The sequence below is a fragment of the Prorops nasuta genome, unplaced genomic scaffold (genome assembly GCF_024137725.1).
Source record: "Prorops nasuta isolate Cenicafe-Biocafe unplaced genomic scaffold, Cenicafe_Pnas_1.2 PNAS00014, whole genome shotgun sequence".
Taxonomy (NCBI): Eukaryota; Metazoa; Arthropoda; class Insecta; order Hymenoptera; family Bethylidae; genus Prorops; species Prorops nasuta.
Genome location: NW_027116811.1, coordinates 1,091,668 through 1,114,147, shown reverse-complemented (window position 1 = coordinate 1,114,147; position 22,480 = coordinate 1,091,668). Strand labels below are relative to the sequence as shown.

The following is a 22,480-nucleotide window of genomic DNA, read 5'->3' as shown; positions in this document are numbered from 1 at the left end:
TGAACGGCTGAACATGCCTGGGAGCCTATATCCATATCCCATCGGTACATGGAAAATAATCATTACCGAAGCATCGCACCTCCAGGATTATTCAGGAGCTTAATGTAATAATAATAGTTGTGCAAAGCTGCGTTTATTCGTATATATACGTACTACATGCATATATGTACACCAGACAAGGTCTAACACGACAGCGTTGTCCTTGCAAGGCTGCGTTCTTTTCTGCGTTCCTAGGACACCGTGGGAAGATCCCATCTAGAGGCGCGAGAGAGCCTTGACTGATCCTTTGCGCAGATTAGTACGCCGTGACCGGCCGTGCGTCCCGGCTTAACGCCATCGCGGTAAATATAGAATTAAATGGGCCGAGACAGCGCTATCTACGGTATTAATAAACTCCACTCTTCACGTGGTCGTCGCACGCAGCAGCTCTCTCAGCAACCCCGCCAGCTTCCACTCTCGCTCCAGCAGTCTACATACGCACTCGCGCACGCATCGCACAGCCCCACTATATATGTATATGTATATAAATAAATATATAACGCACTATACACACACACACACACGGGCGCGGTACATATCCGCACAAGTTTCCGCCTTCGAGCCTACTGCGCGTGTCAGATTATACAAATCTAACGCAATAATCTTGCCATTCAAAAACCAACGTGGCAACTCATGAAAATGTCATCGATAGGATATTGCGTACTCGCCTGCGCTGCAATTGCGCAATCTTATCTCGCCTTGACAACTGCCCGGTCAACAACGATTTTCCTCCGTCACACCCGACTCGAGAACGATTATCGAGTCCGATTAATACCATTATATATCACTCTCTTGGTATATACGCGGCTGTACGCAGATTCGCGTTAAATTCTTTCAACAACTTTCGATCCTGAGTCACTCGACAAGAATCTCCCTCTCGATCGATCCTTTGCAAAAATCAGGTTCTTATTCTCCCCTTGACTCCATCTGTTAACCCGTCTATATGTGGCTGACGCAACGGAACAGCCGACACAAGCCATCTCTGCGATTTTCGTGCCGAGGATGTAATTCAAGGTCGTTCCACTTTCCTCTTCTCCGGATGAACCGCCGAATTTTACACACTTCTGCAGATTTCTCAGAAACGATTAATACTGTATGTATATACATGCATACATGTGTATATGTTAGAGGTAAGAGCATCGGGGGACGCGATGCTACAGCGACTCCCCGACTTTATTATCCTTGCCAGACGGTTGACCGTGATCCGGACTCCGGAGTGTGGTACGCCGAGAACAACATGGGAACCCTGGACGCGTCTTCGGCATCTCCGTATATGGACGAATGTCAGCAATGTTTCATCGGTGGCTTGTAAATTTAACTCACCTTTATTATCTCGCTAAATTTATTGTCTTACCGTAAGGCACCAGCCACAGAATTAAATGGGTGCAATAAATTAATCGCTTCAATCATTAAATTGCAAAAATATGGAGAGGGAGAATATAAAGTAATAAATTGGTTCGGGTAAATCAATAAATCAGGAGGAACAAGAAGAAGAAGATTGATGAATATAAACTTTTCATTAGCATTGTGCTTAATTTTAGGTACAGCATGTATATATTCCTCGTGTGTTTTTTCCCTTCTGAAAATCCTAAGCGCCAAGAATAAGTCAATTGAATAAAATTACGAGTATTTGGCAAGCAGAAGGTACCGTGTGGGCTCTCAACGGTCGACAGTACAATAGAAAGCGAGTTATAGTAGAATTTAAGCGAGTCAATAATGCGTAGGTACGTATTCTGTTAGCCGATGACGGCTGCAGGCGGGCAAAGTTTGCTAGCGGCAATCGCAGCATTGGTAGGTATATATATATACTGTATAGAGCATTAGCTCTGGTACCTATACCATGGATGGAGAGAGAAGAGACCGTGGGGCTGCTAGTGGTAGTAGTAGTACTGGTAGTAGTAGGTGTGTAGTAGTAGCGGTTGATGGTGGTGGCGATGGTGGTGGTGGTGGTGGTAGTCCGTGGTAGCATCGCAGGCGAGCAGGCAGGCAGGCAGGACTTGGCTGGCTGACTTGCGTTTGTGTCAGTGCCTCAGCGGGCCTCTTACACTCCACTCACTCCCTGCCAGGCGTCAGTGACTTTGCGTCCGCCGGTACGATCGGAACTTGTTCGAGAAAAAAAAAAGAAACTCTATCCGTCTCCGCTACAACTCGGCGGACTCTTCAAAACATTCGCTACCATTCGGTGCCTTATACTTGTTCGGCCTAAAAGGTCCAACTTTTTGCACACAAGGACAAATTTCGACGACAGTTATTACTCGCCTCCGTACAAAGGATTACCAAGTGCGGCGTTTGGATTAAATCAATGTCTACGAAAAGTTGGAGAAAAAAATGGTAAAACGACGATGATTGAATGAAAAAGTTTCGAGGTCGTTTGTCGAGAAAGGTTAACGCTGCAGCTCCGAGTGAGAAACGAGATTAGGCACGGATTAAAGTTAATTAATCGGATCTCGTGTTTCAGGGTAGGAGGTTTATAGTGGCGAGAGTGGTACCGGGACTGGCAGGACTCTCGTGGAAAGGTCTGGATACCGAGTGAGGACGTCGGGATGCTGCAGCTCGGTGGTTATCGAGGCGTGCCGGGATTCTCCCGAGGGCTCTCGGCCGTTCGATAAAACGGATCGGAGAGCTTCCTCGATATCGAAATAGCCACGAGAGAGAGAGAGAGAAGGGAAAACGCCGGTAAATCATAAACGCCAGGGGGCTCGAGCCGCGGGAGAGATAACCGACTCTTCTTTTCCTCGCATCTACCGCACGATCGATCGATCGATTTGAGATTCGCACACACCGGAAGTTTTCCATTCCATCCACGAGAGAACTCATATTTTCCCTCTCCCTCTCTCTCTCTCTCTCTCTCTCTCTTTAAACGGGAAAGAGAGTCGAAGAGAGAATAGTTTTATTGATTTTTCTGCAAATTTGCTCTATATCAAATATTGTTTAGTGTCGACGCGAGGACTCTGTTCAATTGACGAGGGCTGTGTGAAAGAGGGAGAGAGTGAGAGAGAAATCTCCGTCCACATCCATCCAAATGTCTTCGCTGCGTTCTGTTGCCTGGGGTAACGGATAGTGATCAGTGATAGAGTCAGTTTCAAAGGGTGACTTTTTCCTTTGCTTTTTCTCCTCAAAATATAGAAAAAGAGAGAGGGAGAGGGTTCGAGAAGAGATCAACAGTGACAGAGTGTACAACATCAACGAAGAAAGTGTCAGGCTACTAACCTGTTATTAACCGGTAGCGAAGTCGGTACCAGAACTGCCAAGGTGGCGGTAATGACCGGGCGCCTTGCCAGGAGGAAAAGTGTTCTGAAAAACAGACGGCGGACTCGTCTGACGACCAGAATCAAACGACGCATTTATCGTCCTGGAGTTTGAAAGTGAGGAGTATCAGAGTATCGAGTCGTGCGCAGGCTGAACGAAGAAATGATGATCGTCCTTCGATCGAGGTAGCCGCGAGACGAGTGAACCGTCGCAAGAATGTCGTCAAATGGGGAATTCTCGACGATGTCGAGCGAGGAGGTGCCCTCGCTGCCGAAGAGCCTCCCGAGCTCGAGGGAGGCGACGGCGGAGTGTGGCTCCGGCTCGAGCTGCGCCTTCGTGCCGCTCCGGGAGTTCCTCGATCGATTCTCGTTGCCACGAGTCGTTCGCCTCGAGGGAACCGGCGGCAGGCCTGTTTTGCTCTACAAGCAGCAGCAGCGATCGCTCAGGGTCACCGCCAGCCTCCTCATACATCGCTACCGCCACGACGTCAAAGTCGGACCGGAAATCGTCATCCCCGAGGGATACCCAGGTGAGAAAATCCCTCCTCCCCGTAAAATAGAGACGCGAGTTGCCTCCTAAAATTCAATAACGCTCATTCGCTTACCGAAACGTCACTTCCGATGGTCGATAAGAGAGTCGGTGATTATAATTCCAAGATAGCGACCGAGTCTATCTATACTGTAGACGCGTTTCAGGATTTTATCGACTATATGGACGGGGCATGGTTTCTTGTCAGGAAAACGGGATTCTAATATGAGAACGCGAGCGTTCGAGCATGAATCGTCGCTCTTTAATATATGTGTGTGTGTGTGTGTGTGTGTGTGCGTGAAGGAATATAACGAAGCTTCCGCGATTATTCCTCTTCATTCTCAAAGTTTCGCTTCCGGTTAAGTGTCCTCGTGGAAGCAGCGAGTTTGATTTCATCAGAGTTATTGTAGTCTCGTTCTGGAAGCAGACGTCGAGTACGGTTCGTTTGTATATATCGTACATAGGAGATATATCGCGTTAGTTGGACATAATATTGTCATTATTCAGCGATTGGAACGGTAACGGGTGTAAGATCTCTGTTATCCCGGTTGGATTACGGGAACGGGTTTCGATGCTGTATATATATACCTATACACGTGCTTGCTTGCTCGCGCGCGCGCGCGCGCGCGTGTGTGTGTGTGTGTGTGTGTGTGTGTGCAATGTTTGCGTAGCACAGTCCAGCAGGACTCGGTGCAACGAGTCTGCTGAGTTAGCGTTTCGAGAGATTCTTTAACGACGAGTCTCTTTGGAATTTCCGCGAGACTCTACCGGCTGCATGTAGTCAGTGAACTGACGATAGCTTCGGTGTACAGGGTGACGCGTCACGGACTACCTTGCGCATCTAATGCCAGTCTAATGGGCTCGGTTCACGCGGACAAGTGCGAATTGTTCGGTCGAGAGCAAACGGTAACGGTTGTAACGGGCCAGCCGTATATATATATATATATAGACATGCATAAAGATTTTATCCTAGCCACGCTCTCCTCTCCTCTCTCTCTCTCTCTCTCCCTCCCTCCCTCCCTGAAGAGCGGCTGCGACTAGGATTCCAACTGCGGAGAAGCGTGAACCAAGCCCGAGCCTGGCGCAAGGCCGTCCATGGCGTGAAAATCGTCCCTCTACTATAGACCACTTTGCTGCTTAGCGCAAAATTGCACCGCCCCGCGTGTTAACCGCGTGCTCCAACGCTAGCGTAAATTATTCAGCAAAGAGAACGGTAACTGTTGTAGGACTGAGCCACTATAGCCGCGATGTGCGAGCCAACCGAGCTACGCTAGTAAGTTCATTCGACTGGTTGAACGCGCCTTAACCCCCCCCCCCCCCCCCCCTCCAGCACTCTGACAGAATTCTTTCGTTGCACGCATCTCGCGGGGAAAAACATATACAAATAAATAAAGAGTATAATTTTCTTTTTGTCGAATAAAGCACTTTGTAGCGACTATCACGTTGGTTTTCTCCTATCAGAGAAATGGAAATTACGAGGTAATAAAGCTGGGTAATGCGGACCTATTAGATCGAATGGGTGCGAGTGTAGCGGGGAATCTTTAGGATGGGACTGTGAATCGCCGAGGTAGGTATAACGACGCCTCGCTAATTCATCGTCAACGTGCCGAGGAATTAATTCTATGTAGGTTTTTCTCTCTCTCTCTCTCTCTCTCTCTCTCAGTTTTATTCGAGTCCTCTTTGGTGCAAATGCCAATAAATGTGACACGCACGGAGGAAGAATCATTTGCATTTCCAACAATCACTCAAGATTCCGTCTCATCACTCGTCATTATATATTATACACATATTGCAACGACCTTTGGAATTAACTGTAGAGAAATAGCGATGGTATATAGTATACTTTCTTCAAATCTTTTAAGACTATTATTTTTTTTTATTCGCAAAATCGAGAAGAGAACCGGTAGAATTGTAACAAACACCTTTTGCACAGACTAAACGTCTAGTTGGTATTTTAAAAGTATCCTGATAAATGTCTCTCGAAACGAACGGCGTTTAATCCGGTAGCGATATGCGAATCGTTTAAATTTATGTATATATACACGCGCTATTAGCGTTTCGACCAACGAGGACAATAAGTTTAGCGCAACCTCGTGAATGGAACGCTACTTTTCTCGTGTACGTCGGAAGGATCGATGCTACCACTGGCGCGACACTGATCCTCCCATCGCGAGAAGAATCCTCGCTTAATGGACCGTCTTTGTTCGGAATGTTTTTTTCCGTCAATCTTCTCGAGTGTTTTCATGCGCACCGCTACAATAGCTCGAATCAACCTGGAAGCAAGGTCGTTAGCATTTATTGTTCGACGTTTCTTTCAGCCACAGGCGACACGTTCCAATGAGCCTACACTTAATTACGCCACTTTGTAGCGACGCACTCGGTGAATTACGTGAATTATTGCAGGATTATAGTAGGCGAGTACCGCTTAAATCTGCGAGATGGCGCGAGCAACCGCAAGAGGTTTCTCCACTTATTTCACGCGCTTAACCAAGATGAATCTTCGATACGGTGGCTCGCGAGAGGTTTGACCAGGAAAATTCTTCCCATAGATCCCTCGGAATTATATATATATACATTTGCAGGGTAAAATAGTTGGTAATAGTCCCTTTCACTCGACGCTACGGCGGGAGTTTCGATTCTTCCGGCGCTGCGAGTGTTCCTTGAACGCTTTCTTCAAAAGCTCCGTGTCACGAGGTATCGCTGAATCATTACGACGGGAACAGTTGTCGAGTATAACGATCGAGAACAGCCGCATTAACCGCTATTCCCCCACCATTTCGCGAAACTCTCCAGACTTTCCGATAAACGTGAAATTCGCCGCGAGAGTTTTCATTTCTTTATTATCGTTACGAGGAATCCCCGTTCGTACCAATTGATCGCTCGGTAAATAATCGGCCAGCGACGGAATGCGTTCCTGGGACTTTACGGCTCGCTCGTAAATTCCCTCGATACAGATACGTTTATATATATATATATATATTACAGTATAGGTAGTGTACAAGAGAACAGCGGCGACGGCGTCGATAAACCGAGAAGTTAATCGTTATTTGACGCCCACGAATAGCCGGTGATTCACGGCGCGATCGGTATACCACGAAAAACCGACTGACCGGTATCAGAAGCTTTTTCTCGCCATTCGTATACAGACGGAATCTATAGGTCTGCCCGAACGAGGAAAAAACGTCGCTCGCGCTTTGTTGGAACACAGGTGCAGAGACGAGTGAAAGTTGGAAAAATACCACAAGGCTGGGTCTCGAGCAATTGGACGCTACGCGAGTGCAATGTATACATATATATATATATATATATATAGTATAAACGTTCGCTTTTCCCTCTGCGTCATATTCCTCACGCTCCGGAATTTCATCGGACTGAATCAGTTCCGTTTCGCGACGAGAGGATTTCATCATTCCTCCTCCGGCGAAGCATACGCCGCGTTGCGTACGCGTTTGTCTAGGTGCACGTGCACCATGATGACTCCGAGCCTGCACAGTGTTGCGGGCTCGCGTTCGTTTTAGGATTTAAGAGGAGAGAAAAGTGGGCCGAGCGCGAATCTTCCCATGGCAACTTGAACCTCCGAGGATAAAATTACCGAGGGGGTAGATTGTGACGTGCATCCGATTCCAGCGAGTGATAGCGAGAACGGACGATATCGCACAAATCACCGGACTCTCGCTTAACTACCATCCGAGTGCTATCCTGCGACCACCAATGGCTCCAGTTTACAGTAATTTATTAGGCGTGCAATCCTCGGGGTCAATGACCCGGAGTACACGGGAGGACTTTTCGACGTGGCGAGAAACGCTTTGGCTTTCCAGTAGCGATTGCGATACACCGGCGACACTGGACACTGAATAGCGAGAATTTTTTCAGCTTTCCTCTCCATGCGCCCGCGTACGGCGATCGTAGGACGAGTCGCTCGTAAAGATCGGCTTATCCGACGGCAGTATGGTTTTACTGCCAACTTCACAGCGGATATGTCTCGGCGAATATGACCGGGCCCGATAAATTCTTATTTCCTACTGAATGTTTCACGACCAGCAAGCATCTTTCACTCTCTCTCTCTCTCTCTGCTCTCTAAATAACTATCATTATTTCCGCAACAACAACGGCATCAACGAACATCGTTACATCGATCTTATATTTCTGCGCCAATCGATACCAGAGGAATCGTTTAAAAAATCCCACTTGTACAGCATCTTCCGTAGCGTTTATAATTTTTCTCTCTCTCTCTCTCTCTCTCCTCAACAACGTTGCAGGATGTTCCCTCTATTGGCCCAGTTCCGATGGGTTTACTCGGACAGAAGAATACCGATTCTTTCGACAGTCGTCTGGTGAATCACGCTATACGAGGATAAACTTGCCGATCGCATATAATGGAGACTATATACACGCGTGCTTTTTCCCTTTTACGAGTCCCATAAACATTTTATTACGAATCTCAATGTTATCCGGTCGATGCGTGTATCGAGTATCGAATTATTTCAAGAGAATAGATTATACAAAGTGGCTCGAGAAGATGGTATGCCTCCCATCGTGATTTCCTATGTATGGATTCAGAATGGACACGCATCGAATGCAAACCAAGCGGATATAATTAGAGAGGCGATGGGGATCTGGAGTTCAAAGGTCTTAAAAAATCGAATCGCTGAGTTAACAATAAGTGTCTTTCGAGGTTCAACGATCTGTGAAGGAGAAGCAGCGCGATAGCATCTGCCCCCGTGGACGGACGGGCCGGACTGCCCGAGCAAACGTCCCGTTCGAAAAAGGTCTAGTCGCGGGAGGTAGGGAAAATTTCGAATTGGTTTGGATGCGGGCGGCTGAGACGCGCGGCGTGCCAAGCACCTGGATCCCCCTTGGCACACCCGAACGAGGGCCAACAGCCTTTAATAAGTCTCTCTTCCCGAGCCCCGCGTCACAGGCTATGCCTTATATTTCTTCCAGCTGCAGGCCCAAGCCGAACGCTTAAATCCTATTAGAGACGCGTGCCTACGAATACCTCTGCTGCACAACGCGTTCCGTTTCTTAACGGCTCTACTCCTCCCCCCTCTTTCCATACAGATGCCTACGCGAAACCAAAATATACCTCAAAACCGAAACCATCTCTCGCAATTATAAAAGGCGAAGACCGCTCTTATCCTCGCTCCACGCAACAAATTAATACCGTGAGCTTCCGGCACACCGATATCTCCGAACGATAACTCCGAGAGACCTGCAATTATAATTACAAATCTCTCGCCTAACATTTATTTATTCAATCTCACGACGCGTTCGTTAAGAAACACTCGCCGAGACCCTTTTGCACTGAAATAGCGCGCAAAATAATCATTAATACCGACTTCGGGTGACCTTGTCTCGAGTTTTCCCTAGACTGATCCGTGTGCATGTGTGTACGCCAAACCTTGGTCAATTAAATCAATAGCAGCGTGTAATATCGTAATTGCGCAATCTAATTAGTCCCCCGCGGAAGTCACGAAGAAAAACGTGCTAGCCCTTCTTTTTCCATCGAGGGATATTGCTTTCCACTGGATTTTTTCCCCTTTTTTTTCAGCGGATGCACGGATCTCTATAATTAAGAACGACCGAGCATGCTTTAAGGAACCGATGCTTTAATCGCGTCGAAGGCGCGTGAGGAAATGAAAGGAAAGCGAAGGAAGCGGCTTGTGAAACTTTGCCTCGGTAAGCGTCCGTACCTGCGCAATCTTTCTTTTCCGCAATGTGGACTTTGGAGCCAAACATTGATCGAGCGCTTATTTGCTTGTCAATTGCACAAGCCCGGCAGACGCGGATAAATACTCGCGAACGAAAATTTACGTAACTTCCGCGGGATATATAGCAGCCATGCATCGGTGAACGTTAGCCGGAGGACCGCTCGCGAAAGTTTATGGTAAGAAATTCGAACGGAAAGCATCACATATATAGTGCTTTGTGCACGGTCAAACTGCACGAGAGAATTTGTCCTTCTATATACCGAGGTTGAGTCTAGAAAGATTTTTGGGACGAGCGAAAAGTGCCCGAGAGATTCCAGAGGGGAGATTTCGAGAGTGTGCATGGCATGCACTTGCACGGAATTCCTAAATCAATTATAACGATGACCAAAGGGATTGAAACTGGCCGACCTTCGATCAAGCTTCTCGGCTACTGTGTCTTACGCTGAAACTGCTGCTATGGAAGAAAGGGGGAGGAAAGAAAGAAAAAGAAGAGAAGGAGGTGGAGGAGGGGGAGTAGTAGTGGTAGTAGTAGTAGTAGTAGAAGAAGAAGAAGAAGACGAAGAAGAAGAAGGCGTGCCGCATCTTGGTCGCGGCTAAAGTTAGGAGCGCTTTTTACGAGCCATAAGGGCTCCACTGAACGTTAGAAGCATAATTTCCCCCTTCCAGTCGAGTCCTTTGTCCTCTGCAGGCCACCAACGATGCCCCCGTCTCGCAAATCTAGCTCGAGAGGGGGAAGGGCCACTTGGAGAACGAGGGTGGAGAACCTAAAAAAGCTTATCGTTAGCCAATTGGCACCTTCATCTAACCCTCCTTCTATATATATATATAGCATTCGACCCTATACAAACTACGAACAGGATCTCGCCTAGGAACACCATTCAATTCGTATTATTTTAGCCCCGACCGTTCGATTGCATGTACGCCGCACCCACGCCTCCGGCTATATCACTCGCGACGACATTTATTCGTCCATTTCTAAGGTCGTGCCCGCTGCGAACACGCTCCCAGTGACATAACGGCAATTTCAATCTAGGAACGCGAAAATGGCACAAAACACTGCGCAGTATTAGCGCTTATCGCAATCTCATTCTCCTCCGGGTCAGTCACTTCCGCTCTGGCTCCACAAGACATTTTTATTCGCGGTCGCAACAATAAACATTCGGCTACACACTCCGCTATGCACGTATAACATTTTAAATCTATTAATTTGCTCGACCTTCTTGCAGGATGGTTCTCTGTGATATCTGGAAACAACGCAACTGGCAGCGCTCGGGTTTACAGAAGGGTGGAGTCTCTGGTCCGCGCGGGAGTGCCCGCATTTTTGCTTGCTGCGCCATTACGAGCTTATACACTCACGCACTCTAAAATGGGTGAGTATATATGTGAACATTGATTCGGCAGGCCAATAAGTAATATTAATTTCGTAAGAGTTCAAGGGACAAAGGAATAACGTGGTATATAGTTGGTTAAAGACTAACTCTTTTTCACGCGCCCCTATATCAATCGGGGCGACTATGCACGATCCTTCGTTAAGGGAGGGATCGTGTGTTTGCGCCTAGGGGGAGAAAAAAGAGTCGGTTGAGAAAAAAATATGTTAATCCTGCAGTCGGATTGCGAGGATCGGCAGTTAAAATCCCTGATAGTGGTATATACATATACCACGCTAATGCAAGCCACTCGTTGGAGTGTTAAGGTGAGGAGGTTGTGCAAGGGCTACAGTGTGCGATACGCGGTTAATCGCGGCCTCGCTCGCTCGCTAGTTGGTATCCGTGAAATAGGCTCTTGCAGCTGCGGCTGTATGCCATTTGCGTCTTAGCTCCTTAATTAAGAGAGCCGGCGCGCGGCGGCGGCGGCGGCGGTGGCTTATCTCGTGCAGTCTATTCGCCAGATAGAGCGCGCAATGGTATTAAGTTTGCTCGAAATGTCAGTGGCGATTGACCCAGTGCTCTTGACCCGAACGAATGAATCCTATATAGAGACCCGGTAGCACGAAGAAGCTTGCATTTTTTTTGTTACCAATTCCTGAAGCTTTGTCGCTCCCATCAGCGGACGATTCGAGCGAGCGATAAGCGACGAGAAATTTTCCGCTGGTACAAGAAGAAGGCCTCGCAATGCTCTATTGGCCAAAAAAGTCATGAAAAGTACGGCGTACGCTACGCGTCTTTAATCGCTGTATCCGTAGCGTCGCGTGGATGCGCAACCCCCTCCCCCTCTCTTTCTTGTCTCAGCACGTCGTTAAGGAGGTACCCTTAGGGCAAAACTGTCTCGCTCGATTATGCTCGCTTTTATTCCGACGGTCGGACTACTCGCAGAGTTTCTCCTCCGGATCGGATCGGACGCTCCACGCCGCGATGACGAGATAAGAACACGTGTCGACAGCAATGAACCAACCGACTATATTAATTTGACCGTTCGCTTCCTGCTGACTGACGAGTCCATCTCTTCCTTTATAAAGTGTGCGTGTGTGTGTGTGTGTGTGTTTTGGATTTAAACTGAAAAAGTGACTTCCGTTTTTCAGAGAACGGCAATCTCCGGGCTCACTATACCAAGACAACGATCAGAGCGGGTGAGATACTACGGCTGATAGCGGTGTTCCAGGATACCAGGAAGTGCAGCACATTCGGGATCACGAGCGGTTCCTCCGAGAGAGATCAGTACGCTCAATGCCTCGATCCCCATGGAAGAGAGGTTTTTGCGCCGTTAACGGCAAGAGGTGAATTCTACGCAGTTTGCCAGAACGGAAGCCCTGACACCGGAAGCGATGCGGTTCTTTACAGGGTTCATCATCTCGTCAAGAGACCGTTACCTTTGAGAGTAAGTTGCTCGATTCCAAGATCGCTATATAGACTCCGGTAGATACGAATCCTCTGCCATGGTACATGCACATATATATAGTAGTAGGATATAAGCGTCTCGCTTGTGCAGGTGCGATTAATAGCGGGTCCACTTCCGGTACCACTACCCAGGGAGTACGGCGGCCTCATGCAGCTCGAAACATCCACGAGGGGCCCGATCGTTCTCGGCTGCATCGTTCCGGAGAGGCCGGTGCACAATCCAGAGATGCTGGAACTCGTAGTGTCTGGTAACGGTGCGCCAAGAGTTAGAAGAGCGAAACTGGGCTATCCTTCCGAAGCAAGATTGCTCGCCTCTCCAAAAATGCAACGATTACTGTCGGCTTGCAGGTATATTTGAAAATCATAATATCTTGTTTAGTTCTAAAAACGTTATAGCGAGTAGTGTATGTATATATAGTATTTATACTCTCGATAACTGGTTCTTCCACTTTAGCCGAGCAGTCGGAGATCGGGCAACGGAACCGCGCGTGGCTCCACTGAAGATGCATCCGAGCAACGAGACCTTGAAGGAGATGCGCCTGAAGAAGATCAAACCGAAGCAGGAAACCAAACCGATCCTGCAGAGCTTGAGGGACGGCTTGGAAAACTTGAAGAAGAGCACCGTGCGGGAAAGAAGTCAGACGAGGCAGAATTCGGGAAATGGAATTTTTGACAGAATCTCTAAGCTGGCTCAGGGCAATCGAAGCAGAAATCCAGCCAAGAAATCCGCCTCTTTCACGTTCGCCATAAGACCGGAGATAGCCATGAAGTCGCAGGAACGTTACTCCAGCTTGGAGCCTGAAACTACCTCTCATCAGAATAATTCCGACAACTCGAAGCAGCCCGTGCAAAGATCCGTCTCTACAAGCGTGCTCCAAGTTCCAGTCAATGTTGAGCTGCAACCGAATTACTCGAGGGTCAGGGATAGCCTAACGCCACTGCCATCCATCCCTAAACCGGCCAAGGCCAAAACCGACGATATTTACTCCGAGATTTGCGATTCATCCATGGCTCCGGTTCAAAAGTGCCCCGGAAGCCACGTAATGGCCAGAATCAAAATCATCGTCAAAGGTAGCGATTCGATAGAACCGGACAAAATCACGATTAAGGATAATTACGTCACCTCGGTGCTGACCTCGGGACAAATCGATTCTATCATTAGTACCGAGGATGAGATTATTTATAACACCATTTTCTGAACTCATCCATGTGACGATATACAAGCTGTGTATTATAAACATTTCTTCAAATAGTTTCATTCGGATTGTGTACTTTTGTAGGAAAAAATGTACACTTAATCATTGTACATAAACCTGCCATATGTACTAACAGCGCTAGCGTTAAACAGAAGGCTCAACTTAGACAATAATTTTTACATATTTTACGACAATGTGTAATCCGGTTACGATTAAACGTGACAATTCTACCAATCAGGTAGATCCAAGAAAATGTACAGGTCTAACAAAGACGATTAAAATGTAAACGATAAATCAGTCGTTAAACATAAACATTGGAGTAATACTCTTTATTAAAAAAAAAAAGAAGAATACAAAATATGATTTTATTTATTCAACCTTTTCTTCTTTATTTTTGTATTTCTATTAATATTCTTGATTGGCGTCCGTTTAACTACTGTCATTTTCCTTTTCGCCTTTTTCGGATTCTCCTCGATAATTTTTTTCATTATATCGATTGCTTTGTTCTCGTTATCAGTGACATTTAGATTTAAATTCATGTCTAAATATCTGCCAGAAAAGCCTTTGGGAAATAAAGGTTTAGATAAAAGTGAGGCCAATCGATTTTTTCTTGCTTTCAGCTGTCGCTTCAAGTCTGCAGCCTCCTTGGTTTCCATCGATGAGTCTACTTGCTCATCGTCCACAATCATATCCATATCTTCGATAGCTTTCTTCAACCATCCTTTTTGAGCATTATCTCTCCTGCACTTTAATTCTAACTTATCAATGTCTCTAGCGACATCCACTCGTTCCTTTACTGCTATTAAGAGTCTATCCACTATGGGAAATGTTGGTATATCCTCTGTACGCCCCAATGTCTTGCATAATTTACTGTAATTCTGTTTTTCGGATGGTTCCATCATAAGAACGGTGATACCTTCCTTTTGTGCCCTCGCAGTTCTGCCACTTCTATGCACATAACTCTCCGATGTTCTAGGAACCTGATAATGAATCACATGCTCAACATTCGGTATATCCAATCCCCTTGCAGCTACATCCGTCGCAATCAAAACACCATTGTCGTCGGCTTGAAATCTTTCAAGATTTTTCAAACGTTGTCTTTGTTGCATACCTGCATGCAGCGGCAACGGATTGCATTCAAGAATACTAAAAAGAGTAGCTAAACGTTTAACGCAACCGATACTGTTGCAAAATATAAGTGTTCTACCCGCATGCCGTTTTAAGAAGTAATACAAGTAATAATCCTTGTGATCAAATGTACAAGCAATTCGACACTCTGTTAAGCTCTCTGCTGTTCCTGATCCTTTTGTCAAATCCACTATTTTTGGCTTCTTTATATTTAGCATTTCAATAATCTTTTGTAACTTTTGACCAGGAGTCAACTTGAAAATCTTACTCTTTACGTGTCTTTGTTTTTTCTTCATTAAATAATCAGGAATATCATGTACCATGGTCAAAGTGGCAGAAAATACAAAAATTTGCCGATCTCTTGCCTTTTTTCCATTCGCATTAATTCTTTCTATCAGCTTTTGTAATTCTTGGAAATGTCCTTTTTCTAGCATCCTATCAGTTTCATCAATAGCTAAAAACCTGAAAAATGAAACAAATTCTTTTTTAGTCAATGAATAACACAGAGATTTTAATAAATACAGAAGAATAAATTACCTAACGGAATCTATTTGACTAAGATGTAAATTTCCCTCGTCTAATAACTCCCATAATCTGCCTGGTGTAGCAATCACTATTTCTGGCCCTTTACTCAAAATTCTTTCTTGCTTCACTGCAGCCATCCCTCCCATTAAAACAGCAATTTTAATATCAGTATATTTAGCAGCACTGACAAGATGGTTTTTTATCTGAACTGCCAATTCTCTAGTAGGTGTTAATATTAAAGCATACAATGGTTTGCATTTAGATTTATCAACATTCTTCATTTGCAAATCCTGTATACCTGGATATTCATCTATCTCAATATTATTTATTACACGAACACATCCAATCCCATTTTCATCCAAATTTACTTCTGATAAATCTTCTTCCTCCGCATGCTCTGGCTCAATATCTTCAATATTGTCATCTATATCACTACACTGCCATCCAACATTCTGATTCTTTTCATTGACAATAATTTCATTTTTATGCTTCTCTTTTATTTCTAAGATACCATTTATAATAGGTATACCGAAGGCTAAAGTTTTACCACTACCAGTTTCTGCAGCTCCTAAAATATCCCGTCTTCCTAATATCGCAGGTGGTAATGTCAACGATTGTATCACGGTTGGAGAATTGAAGTTCTGATCAACAAGTGCTTTAATTATAACATCGGGAACTCCTAACATTCTCCACTGCTCCATTTTAAGTAAAACGCAACAATAACAGAGCCAGAGATGTTTACCCAGCGGCCAGCAATACAGAAGTTTAGGTTATGTACATCAACGCCGCGTGGTGAAAACTAAAATACTTGTAGCAGTTGTAGGGGTTTTCTAGTTTTTGGTGCGCATCACCGGCCGTCACCGCCGGGCATCACGTGCAAGCGATGACCGTATAGTATGTTCGTTCGGACCTCTTTGTTTTTACAGGTACTTTTAGGTAAAAATATAACAAATTAAAAAACTTATAATATTACATCAAAAATACAATTTATTCAATATTTTTTTTTACAAATTAATTTAATTCTTTTTAAAATTCTTTAACAGGATTTAAACCGTATACAAATTATTTCTAGAAAGTTCGAAGTATTATTCAAACTATTGTACATGCCAAACGGTTTAGTAATTTTGAAATTACAGTCTATAGACTTTGCTGCATGCCAGTACCGCCAGTACTACGTCATGGTATGATAGTGAAAATGTGTAATGTTGTATAAAGATATTATATAATCACTATTCTATCATAAAAACAATTTAAAATTTGATCAATAGCGATCGACAGATGAAATCGTTGCGCTTATAAAATCTGTCAATAAGTTGGAATGCCATTAAAAAATAAGGCTGCTTTTTAAAAATTGAATTTCGCATTGCAATTTCGCTATAAAAAACAAATTCATCATACAGATTTTTTCGTTAAACTCGGTAGTTTCATAAATAAATCAATATATTCTTTACTATTGATTGATTTTTTCTTAAACATGAGATGATTCATCTCCCGTATCAGCTGCCATAGCTTCACGATTTTCATAAGCCCAAAAACCATGGAATTCTATTAAAATACTAACCATAGTATCACCTTGTCCACTGAAATTTTAAACCATGTGGTGAGTTGGTAAGAGTAATGAAGTAATGTCTACTGAGAATTATTCTTACCAGGATAGTAAATCTTGTAGTGATATTTTACATGGATCAGCAGGTTTGACCATATCAAATATTTCATCTTTAACATCTTCAAAGCTTACACGTTCTTGACCATGAATTGTCATTTGTTCTTGTATGGCCTAAAACGTTAGTATAAAACATTTTTTGTTTAAAACCCATATTACAAATTTAATAGAAAAATGAGTTGTTGGTGAATTTACCCTAAAAAAATAATTAAGACAGAATGTATCCAAATAGCCTTTATTATTTATGTCCAATATCCTGAACAGATAATGCAAACTTTGAGGCTCGTGCCGATTTTCTAGTGCCAGAACAAAATCTAAATAAGTTTTGTAATCCATTTCTCCTTCATAAGTTAGGCATTCTTGGAATACTCTTTCTAAAAATACACTAGTTAAAGTACCCGTACCATACCTATACAAAGACAAAAAATACATTACATTTCGCTCTAAATAATAATGCTGATAAAAATATAAGTTTATATAATACCCTGCCAGTTCATCTTTATTAAGCATCCCATTGTGATCTCTATCTAAATTAAGATATTGACCATAAACTTTTAAAGCCGAAGGAGCTGAGAACCAGTTTGCTTCTTGCAAGTCTTTCGGTAAATCTTCGTCTCTTAATTCTAAAAGATCATCAAGAAAACTGCAAGCTAAAATATCTTGAATTCTTACTCTGCCAGTACGTAGAGGGTCCAAAAAAAATAAAAATTTTCTAACAGCAGTACATACATAAAAGGAATGAAAAGATTTCTCTAAGCCTTCCAGTTGAGGTAATGTTGGTATCAATTCCAATATGTAATTTTCTAAATCCTAAGAACCAAAATATACTTATTACTTGTGATTGCAATATAACATAACAATATAAAAATATTTGAAAGCTTACAGATTCTCTAAGATATCCTTGACCAGTAACATCATATAAAGAAAGGCCAATTCTAGTTTGATGCAACCAAACTTTCCTCATAACATAATTAAATAAAGCCATAATACTAATTCGTCCATGAGGATCTCCTTGCTGTAGCTTAGCAAAAACAACAGCTGTAAAATATGGATTACACTTGGGTCCTGCTAGTGTTCCAACTTTTTTAAAATCTTCATAATTTATCAATTGTTCGTCTCCTGATAAAGGAGGACTATGATGCTCATCCAATAGCATCCATAATGCTTTTAATTCATTGTTATCTAGCAACTGTCTAGATCTCCTTTGTAAAAATAAAGCACGTGTTTCTTCACGTAATTTCTGTGGTAAGGTTTCATGTTCTTTTGGTAGCTACAATAATTATAATTGTTACTCTCATTTTATAACATAAATAATATTAAAAGATTATGTCAATATACTTTACCTTGAAATAAAACTTCGGAATTATTTTGTATGTAAAATCTTTATCCTTAGCTTTACACCCTTTCCAATTATTATATGTATCTTGAAAATATTTATCTTCATTTATACCATATTTTTCTTTCTTATTTTTAACTATACAAACATGCAAAAATAATTAATGTATACATTTGGTATAAACATACTAAAACAAAAATCAATAAACAAATCATAAATGGAAATTCTAAATAGTCTAAATGTCAATTTTCTCAAACTATAATTTTGTTTATCGATTCTATGTGTCAAAGCTAATAGCCCTGGAAACGTTCCAAGTGCTGAACTTATAAACTCATTTAAAGGTTACGTGCAGTATCCCAAAAGTATTAAATTGCGATAACTGACAACATAGTTTTAATATTTTTGTGAAAAAGTAACGAAAGACACATAGAATGTTTGGAATTTCCATTCTCTGAATATTTACATTTAGTTGTTACAAGACATTTTTGAAGTAATGTCTTTAACTCCATTTGAGTGACGAAAAATTCAATTGAAATAATTGTAATTTAATAAATAATGATCATAATATTTAACTAGTTATTAAATAGGTCGTTTCATTTGGGGTAATTTCCCACTAAATTTGAGCAAATATAGCAATCATCTAACGACTACGTCGACTACGTAAAAATTTCTTCTCGTTCTTCACAAAGTTGCCAATTGCCATCAGGTAGGTAAGCTGCCGTTAGCCACCGTTAGCTGCCATCACATACATGACGTATGTACAATGTAACAACGAACAGCAGAATTGGCGTCCATTGATGCGTTTAGGAACCGCATTCTCTCAACCACAATCCACACCCCCTCCCCCCCTAAATCGCAGCAGCCCTATCGCGTTTTGATCATGCGTTCAGGAACGCAATAAGAAAATGTTTCGATGCATTTAGAAACGCAAATTTATTCGCATATTCTTTTAATTCATCTCATATGATATATGCTTCAAGATTCTCTTTCGAATGTAAAAATCCATCCATTCTCAAGAAATTTACATTTTTCGTTATATAATTCAAAACAATTAAATTTTGGTCTCTAGAATTAAATAGATATTAAATTAAATTATTTTGTATACTAAAAATGAGTCGCTGGCTTACCAATAAATATATTTGTGATAATTGTCACAAAACGCTTAGGAGTCAATGTACATAAGATCAGTAAGATTAACAACAATTTTGTTGAGGACCGACAGTAATAAAAAAATATATTTCTCAAAATACTCAATTGTACAATACTTGCTCATAAAATTGCATCTTTTTTATCATTCTATTATACTGTAGTTTAGAATATTTCAAAAGAATCAAATTTTTCAAAACTAAAATATCAAACATACCACTTTAATAATGTAATATTATAATATTAATGTTAAATAAAATTTACAATATAGGTTTCGCTAATACTTTATCGTTGAAATTTACAATTTGCTCTCTAATCCCCATTTCGCAATCTCTATGGCCTGCAAAAGGACCTGCAACATCAATTATTATTGTCGCTGTTGTAATATTACACTGAGAAAAAATCATTCGATTGAAATAAATATTATATTTTAATAGTTGTGCCAATTACATGTGCATGCTATATGTTGAAATAAATATCATTTCGAATTAAAAGAATATTTAAATCAAATCCAGCTTGATCTATTTAATTAAATTTCATCAATATCGAATAAATGTGTAATTAGCATTATTCTTAACAAAGATTTATTTGAATCAATAATTTTTTTTCTCAAAGTAATTGCTATATTTTTGTAGCTTTCTGTACTAATAATCATTAAAAATCTACAAAAGCGTTGTATAAATGAATATATTACAAAAATGCTGTAAAAAGTGTTCCTAACTTCTAAATTATGATATAAATCTAGATTGAAGGCAATAACGGTGTTTGGTGCGTTTGACGTGCTATAGGCTCTCATTTTTTGCTCTCTTCTTTCTTTTCGGCTGTGCTCTCGTCTACCTGGCTAGATGGTGAGCCGACATTGAGGAATTGCGCTAGATGCAATATGTTAACAACGTTTGATATGTACGACTGCACATCTTCCTTTTTGACCGTTCTCAATTGAGCAGCTACAGAATGATAAACTCGATTTGCTGTTTTAGTCGAGAGCTGGCCAATTGTTTGCACAGCGTGCAGGACTTTGTTTTCCTCGGCCGAAATGGGTGCTGTGGGCATCGTTCATTATTGGTATAAAAATTTTGATTCTTTTTATCTATAATTGATGAGCTAAATAAAAATCAGTTATTACCAGGAGAGACTTCTTCGTGACCTTGAACAGGTGGGAAATAATGGTCCAGCAAACGATTGATAAGAACGCTGGTATTATCGACACCTTGTACAGCTAAACTCCCATATTGGGTGTTCAAAAGTTCATTAGCTTTAGCAACGCTGACTTCTTTCAGCGAAGAGGCTTGCTGAGTTGCTGATTCTTTGGCAGCGTGAAGCTTCTCGATCGTTGGCTGCAGTTTTATACTCATCACATTCTTCGCTGCATCATAAACCTTCGAAGGAATGGGACAAAATATGATATTTATCGCAGGAAGTAATTATTTTGAACGATCGATAAATAATATTCCTCCTTATATCTATCGGTACCTGTTGCGGTGGTTCCTTCACTATTGGGACTTTTTTTTCTACAAGATCCAGACCCTCGCACAACTTCTGGTCAACCGCGTTGATTTGTCCTTCAAATTTTTTTGCAATAGGAGCAGCTATGGGGCCCGCTGTGGACGTCGCATAATGCAATCCAGCCTCTGCGTATCCGAGTGCCCAATTGATCAAATGGTGGGAATCTTTGACATACGAGTACGTTGATCCTGTCTTTTCAATGGCCGAACTCACCAATGGAATATTTTTTACGCGATCCAATACTTCTAAATGTGGCCCACTATCCGTGATCGAAGCATCTTCTATCTTTTTCTGCTCAGCCATATTTCCTGAAACATAAATAATTACAAGTCAAACGTTACCACTAAAACTATTGATTTTTAATGGTTATACAATTACAAGTAAAAAAAAAGAAACTTTGAACTTTGAGATTAAATGTGTCATCCGATAGACCGCGTATCGTTGTAATCATGCTTCACGAAAATATCGTACAATTATTTATCTTGCTGAATACTGAAATGATTCACGATTATCCGTTAACACGTTCAATTCGGGTGTAATTTATTACGGTGACATAACGATACGACACTTGAAACTTTGCTTGCGATAAAACAAATTTGCGATACTCTATATTTGTCACGTGAAGTTATATGATTAAATACTTTGAAAAAAAGTCATCATCTATTTATAACTCGCGTCTAAAAGGTATGCCTAAGTGAAATCAAATACATTTTTATCAACCTGAGATAATAATGAGTCAGCATAATTTTTTTAATGTTACAGGAAGTTTCAATTTTCTTTAGAGGCCGAAGTTTTATTGCGTTTTACTACTTGCATGCAGTGGCTTTGGTTTTGCTGAAATGAAATCAATCTTGAAACTGTGTGTTTTTCTGGCGAACGTCACTGTCATAGTATGGTTTTAGTTGGGAGGGCATTGGCCTTATTATACGAACATGTTTTCTGGTGAAAAGAGAATTATTCGCTTTCTTCAGTACTATTTTCGTCAATCCTTTATTTCAAACTGTTACATCTATAACTTTAATTGCTCTAAATTTATTACGCCGAGTAGATAAAGCAGCAATAAATACATCTCGAATGAAAATATAATAAAAGATTAAAATATTGATTCATATACACGAACCATTTCAATATTTGTTTAGTAAAATTTGATTGAAAAAAAAATCAGCTGTATATATATTTTATAATTTATTAACAGTACTCACTTTTTCTGCTTTACGTGAAAATGTAATGACAGAAGCCGGCTTGGTGAAGCGAAACACACTGTAGCTTCAAGAGAACTGTGGGTATACTTGTGTAAGCTCATAAGTAGTTAAGGAATGGTCCGGTGGGGCGACAGACACCAGGAGTGTATCTACTGCAGAACTTTACTGCTAGTTTTAATCATCGGAAGCACCGATTCAATTTTTTGTAGTAATTATCTATTTTCTTCCTTCCTTTAAGAACAGTAAATTCTCAAAAACGTCAATAATTCAAAGGCACAAATTACATGAAAAATATATATAATTTATATTGTTTTACATACACAAAAAATCATAAGATCATATATATATTCATTCATATGTCTGCATTTTGATATTCTTAATTTAAATTTATGGAATTTCAAATCGACTGATAATTGG

General features: G+C 41.8%; 4 protein-coding genes across 9 annotated transcripts; 1 reads left to right on the top strand and 3 right to left on the bottom strand.

Moving 5' to 3' along the window:
• Positions 1–2,086: 2,086 nt before the first annotated feature.
• On the top strand, positions 2,087–13,576 carry LOC136778539 (uncharacterized). 5 transcript variants are annotated; one of them, XM_066735476.1, is made up of 7 exons: positions 2,087–2,422; positions 2,498–2,568; positions 2,975–3,817; positions 10,754–10,897; positions 12,046–12,341; positions 12,453–12,709; positions 12,816–13,576. In XM_066735476.1, exons 3-7 carry the CDS (start codon positions 3,505–3,507, stop codon positions 13,558–13,560), a joined length of 1,755 nt encoding a protein of 584 aa, XP_066591573.1. In that variant the 5' UTR covers positions 2,087–2,422; positions 2,498–2,568; positions 2,975–3,504; the 3' UTR covers positions 13,561–13,576. The 5 variants fall into 5 exon arrangements, with proteins under 5 accessions (XP_066591573.1, XP_066591574.1, XP_066591571.1 ...); XM_066735477.1 differs by lacking the exon at positions 2,498–2,568 and having other exon boundaries at positions 2,087–2,370; XM_066735474.1 differs by having other exon boundaries at positions 2,087–2,370; positions 2,498–3,817.
• A 329-nt stretch (positions 13,577–13,905) lies between these two features.
• On the bottom strand, positions 13,906–15,991 carry LOC136778211 (ATP-dependent RNA helicase DDX24). Its single transcript, XM_066734854.1, has 2 exons — positions 15,223–15,991; positions 13,906–15,147 (listed from the first exon to the last, which is right to left on the bottom strand). Exons 1-2 carry the CDS (start codon positions 15,909–15,911, stop codon positions 13,923–13,925), a joined length of 1,914 nt encoding a protein of 637 aa, XP_066590951.1. The 5' UTR covers positions 15,912–15,991; the 3' UTR covers positions 13,906–13,922.
• Positions 15,992–16,166: 175 nt separating this feature from the next.
• LOC136778342 (serine/threonine-protein phosphatase 2A regulatory subunit B'' subunit gamma-like) lies at positions 16,167–18,932 on the bottom strand. 2 transcript variants are annotated; one of them, XM_066735103.1, is made up of 8 exons: positions 18,673–18,932; positions 18,217–18,347; positions 17,757–18,143; positions 17,358–17,683; positions 17,069–17,282; positions 16,860–16,987; positions 16,662–16,790; positions 16,167–16,584 (listed from the first exon to the last, which is right to left on the bottom strand). In XM_066735103.1, the coding sequence occupies exons 1-7, from the start codon at positions 18,716–18,718 to the stop codon at positions 16,679–16,681; spliced, it is 1,344 nt and encodes a 447-aa protein (XP_066591200.1). In that variant the 5' UTR covers positions 18,719–18,932; the 3' UTR covers positions 16,167–16,584; positions 16,662–16,678. The 2 variants fall into 2 exon arrangements, with proteins under 2 accessions (XP_066591200.1, XP_066591199.1); XM_066735102.1 differs by having other exon boundaries at positions 16,167–16,790.
• A 933-nt stretch (positions 18,933–19,865) lies between these two features.
• Positions 19,866–22,209, bottom strand: LOC136778337 (lipid storage droplets surface-binding protein 2-like). Its single transcript, XM_066735087.1, has 4 exons — positions 22,064–22,209; positions 20,829–21,169; positions 20,482–20,734; positions 19,866–20,398 (listed from the first exon to the last, which is right to left on the bottom strand). The coding sequence occupies exons 2-4, from the start codon at positions 21,162–21,164 to the stop codon at positions 20,148–20,150; spliced, it is 840 nt and encodes a 279-aa protein (XP_066591184.1). The 5' UTR covers positions 21,165–21,169; positions 22,064–22,209; the 3' UTR covers positions 19,866–20,147.
• Positions 22,210–22,480: the final 271 nt, after the last annotated feature.

Coding starts and splice junctions, on each gene's coding strand:
- LOC136778539 (XM_066735477.1), top strand. CDS start 3,505: ATGTCGTCAAATGGGGAATTCTCGACGATGTCGAGCGAGGAGGTGCCC. Junction 3,818..10,753: donor CATCCCCGAGGGATACCCAG/GTGAGAAAATCC, acceptor ACCTTCTTGCAG/GATGGTTCTCTGTGATATCT. Junction 12,342..12,452: donor AGAGACCGTTACCTTTGAGA/GTAAGTTGCTCG, acceptor TCGCTTGTGCAG/GTGCGATTAATAGCGGGTCC.
- LOC136778211 (XM_066734854.1), bottom strand. CDS start 15,911: ATGGAGCAGTGGAGAATGTTAGGAGTTCCCGATGTTATAATTAAAGCA. Junction 15,148..15,222: donor AGTCAAATAGATTCCGTTAG/GTAATTTATTCT, acceptor TTCATTTTTCAG/GTTTTTAGCTATTGATGAAA.
- LOC136778342 (XM_066735102.1), bottom strand. CDS start 18,718: ATGGAGTTAAAGACATTACTTCAAAAATGTCTTGTAACAACTAAAT. Junction 18,144..18,216: donor TTCCGAAGTTTTATTTCAAG/GTAAAGTATATT, acceptor TAATTATTGTAG/CTACCAAAAGAACATGAAAC. Junction 16,988..17,068: donor GTCTTAATTATTTTTTTAGG/GTAAATTCACCA, acceptor CTAACGTTTTAG/GCCATACAAGAACAAATGAC.
- LOC136778337 (XM_066735087.1), bottom strand. CDS start 21,164: ATGGCTGAGCAGAAAAAGATAGAAGATGCTTCGATCACGGATAGTGGG. Junction 20,735..20,828: donor TGAAGGAACCACCGCAACAG/GTACCGATAGAT, acceptor ATTCCTTCGAAG/GTTTATGATGCAGCGAAGAA. Junction 20,399..20,481: donor TCACGAAGAAGTCTCTCCTG/GTAATAACTGAT, acceptor CGATGCCCACAG/CACCCATTTCGGCCGAGGAA.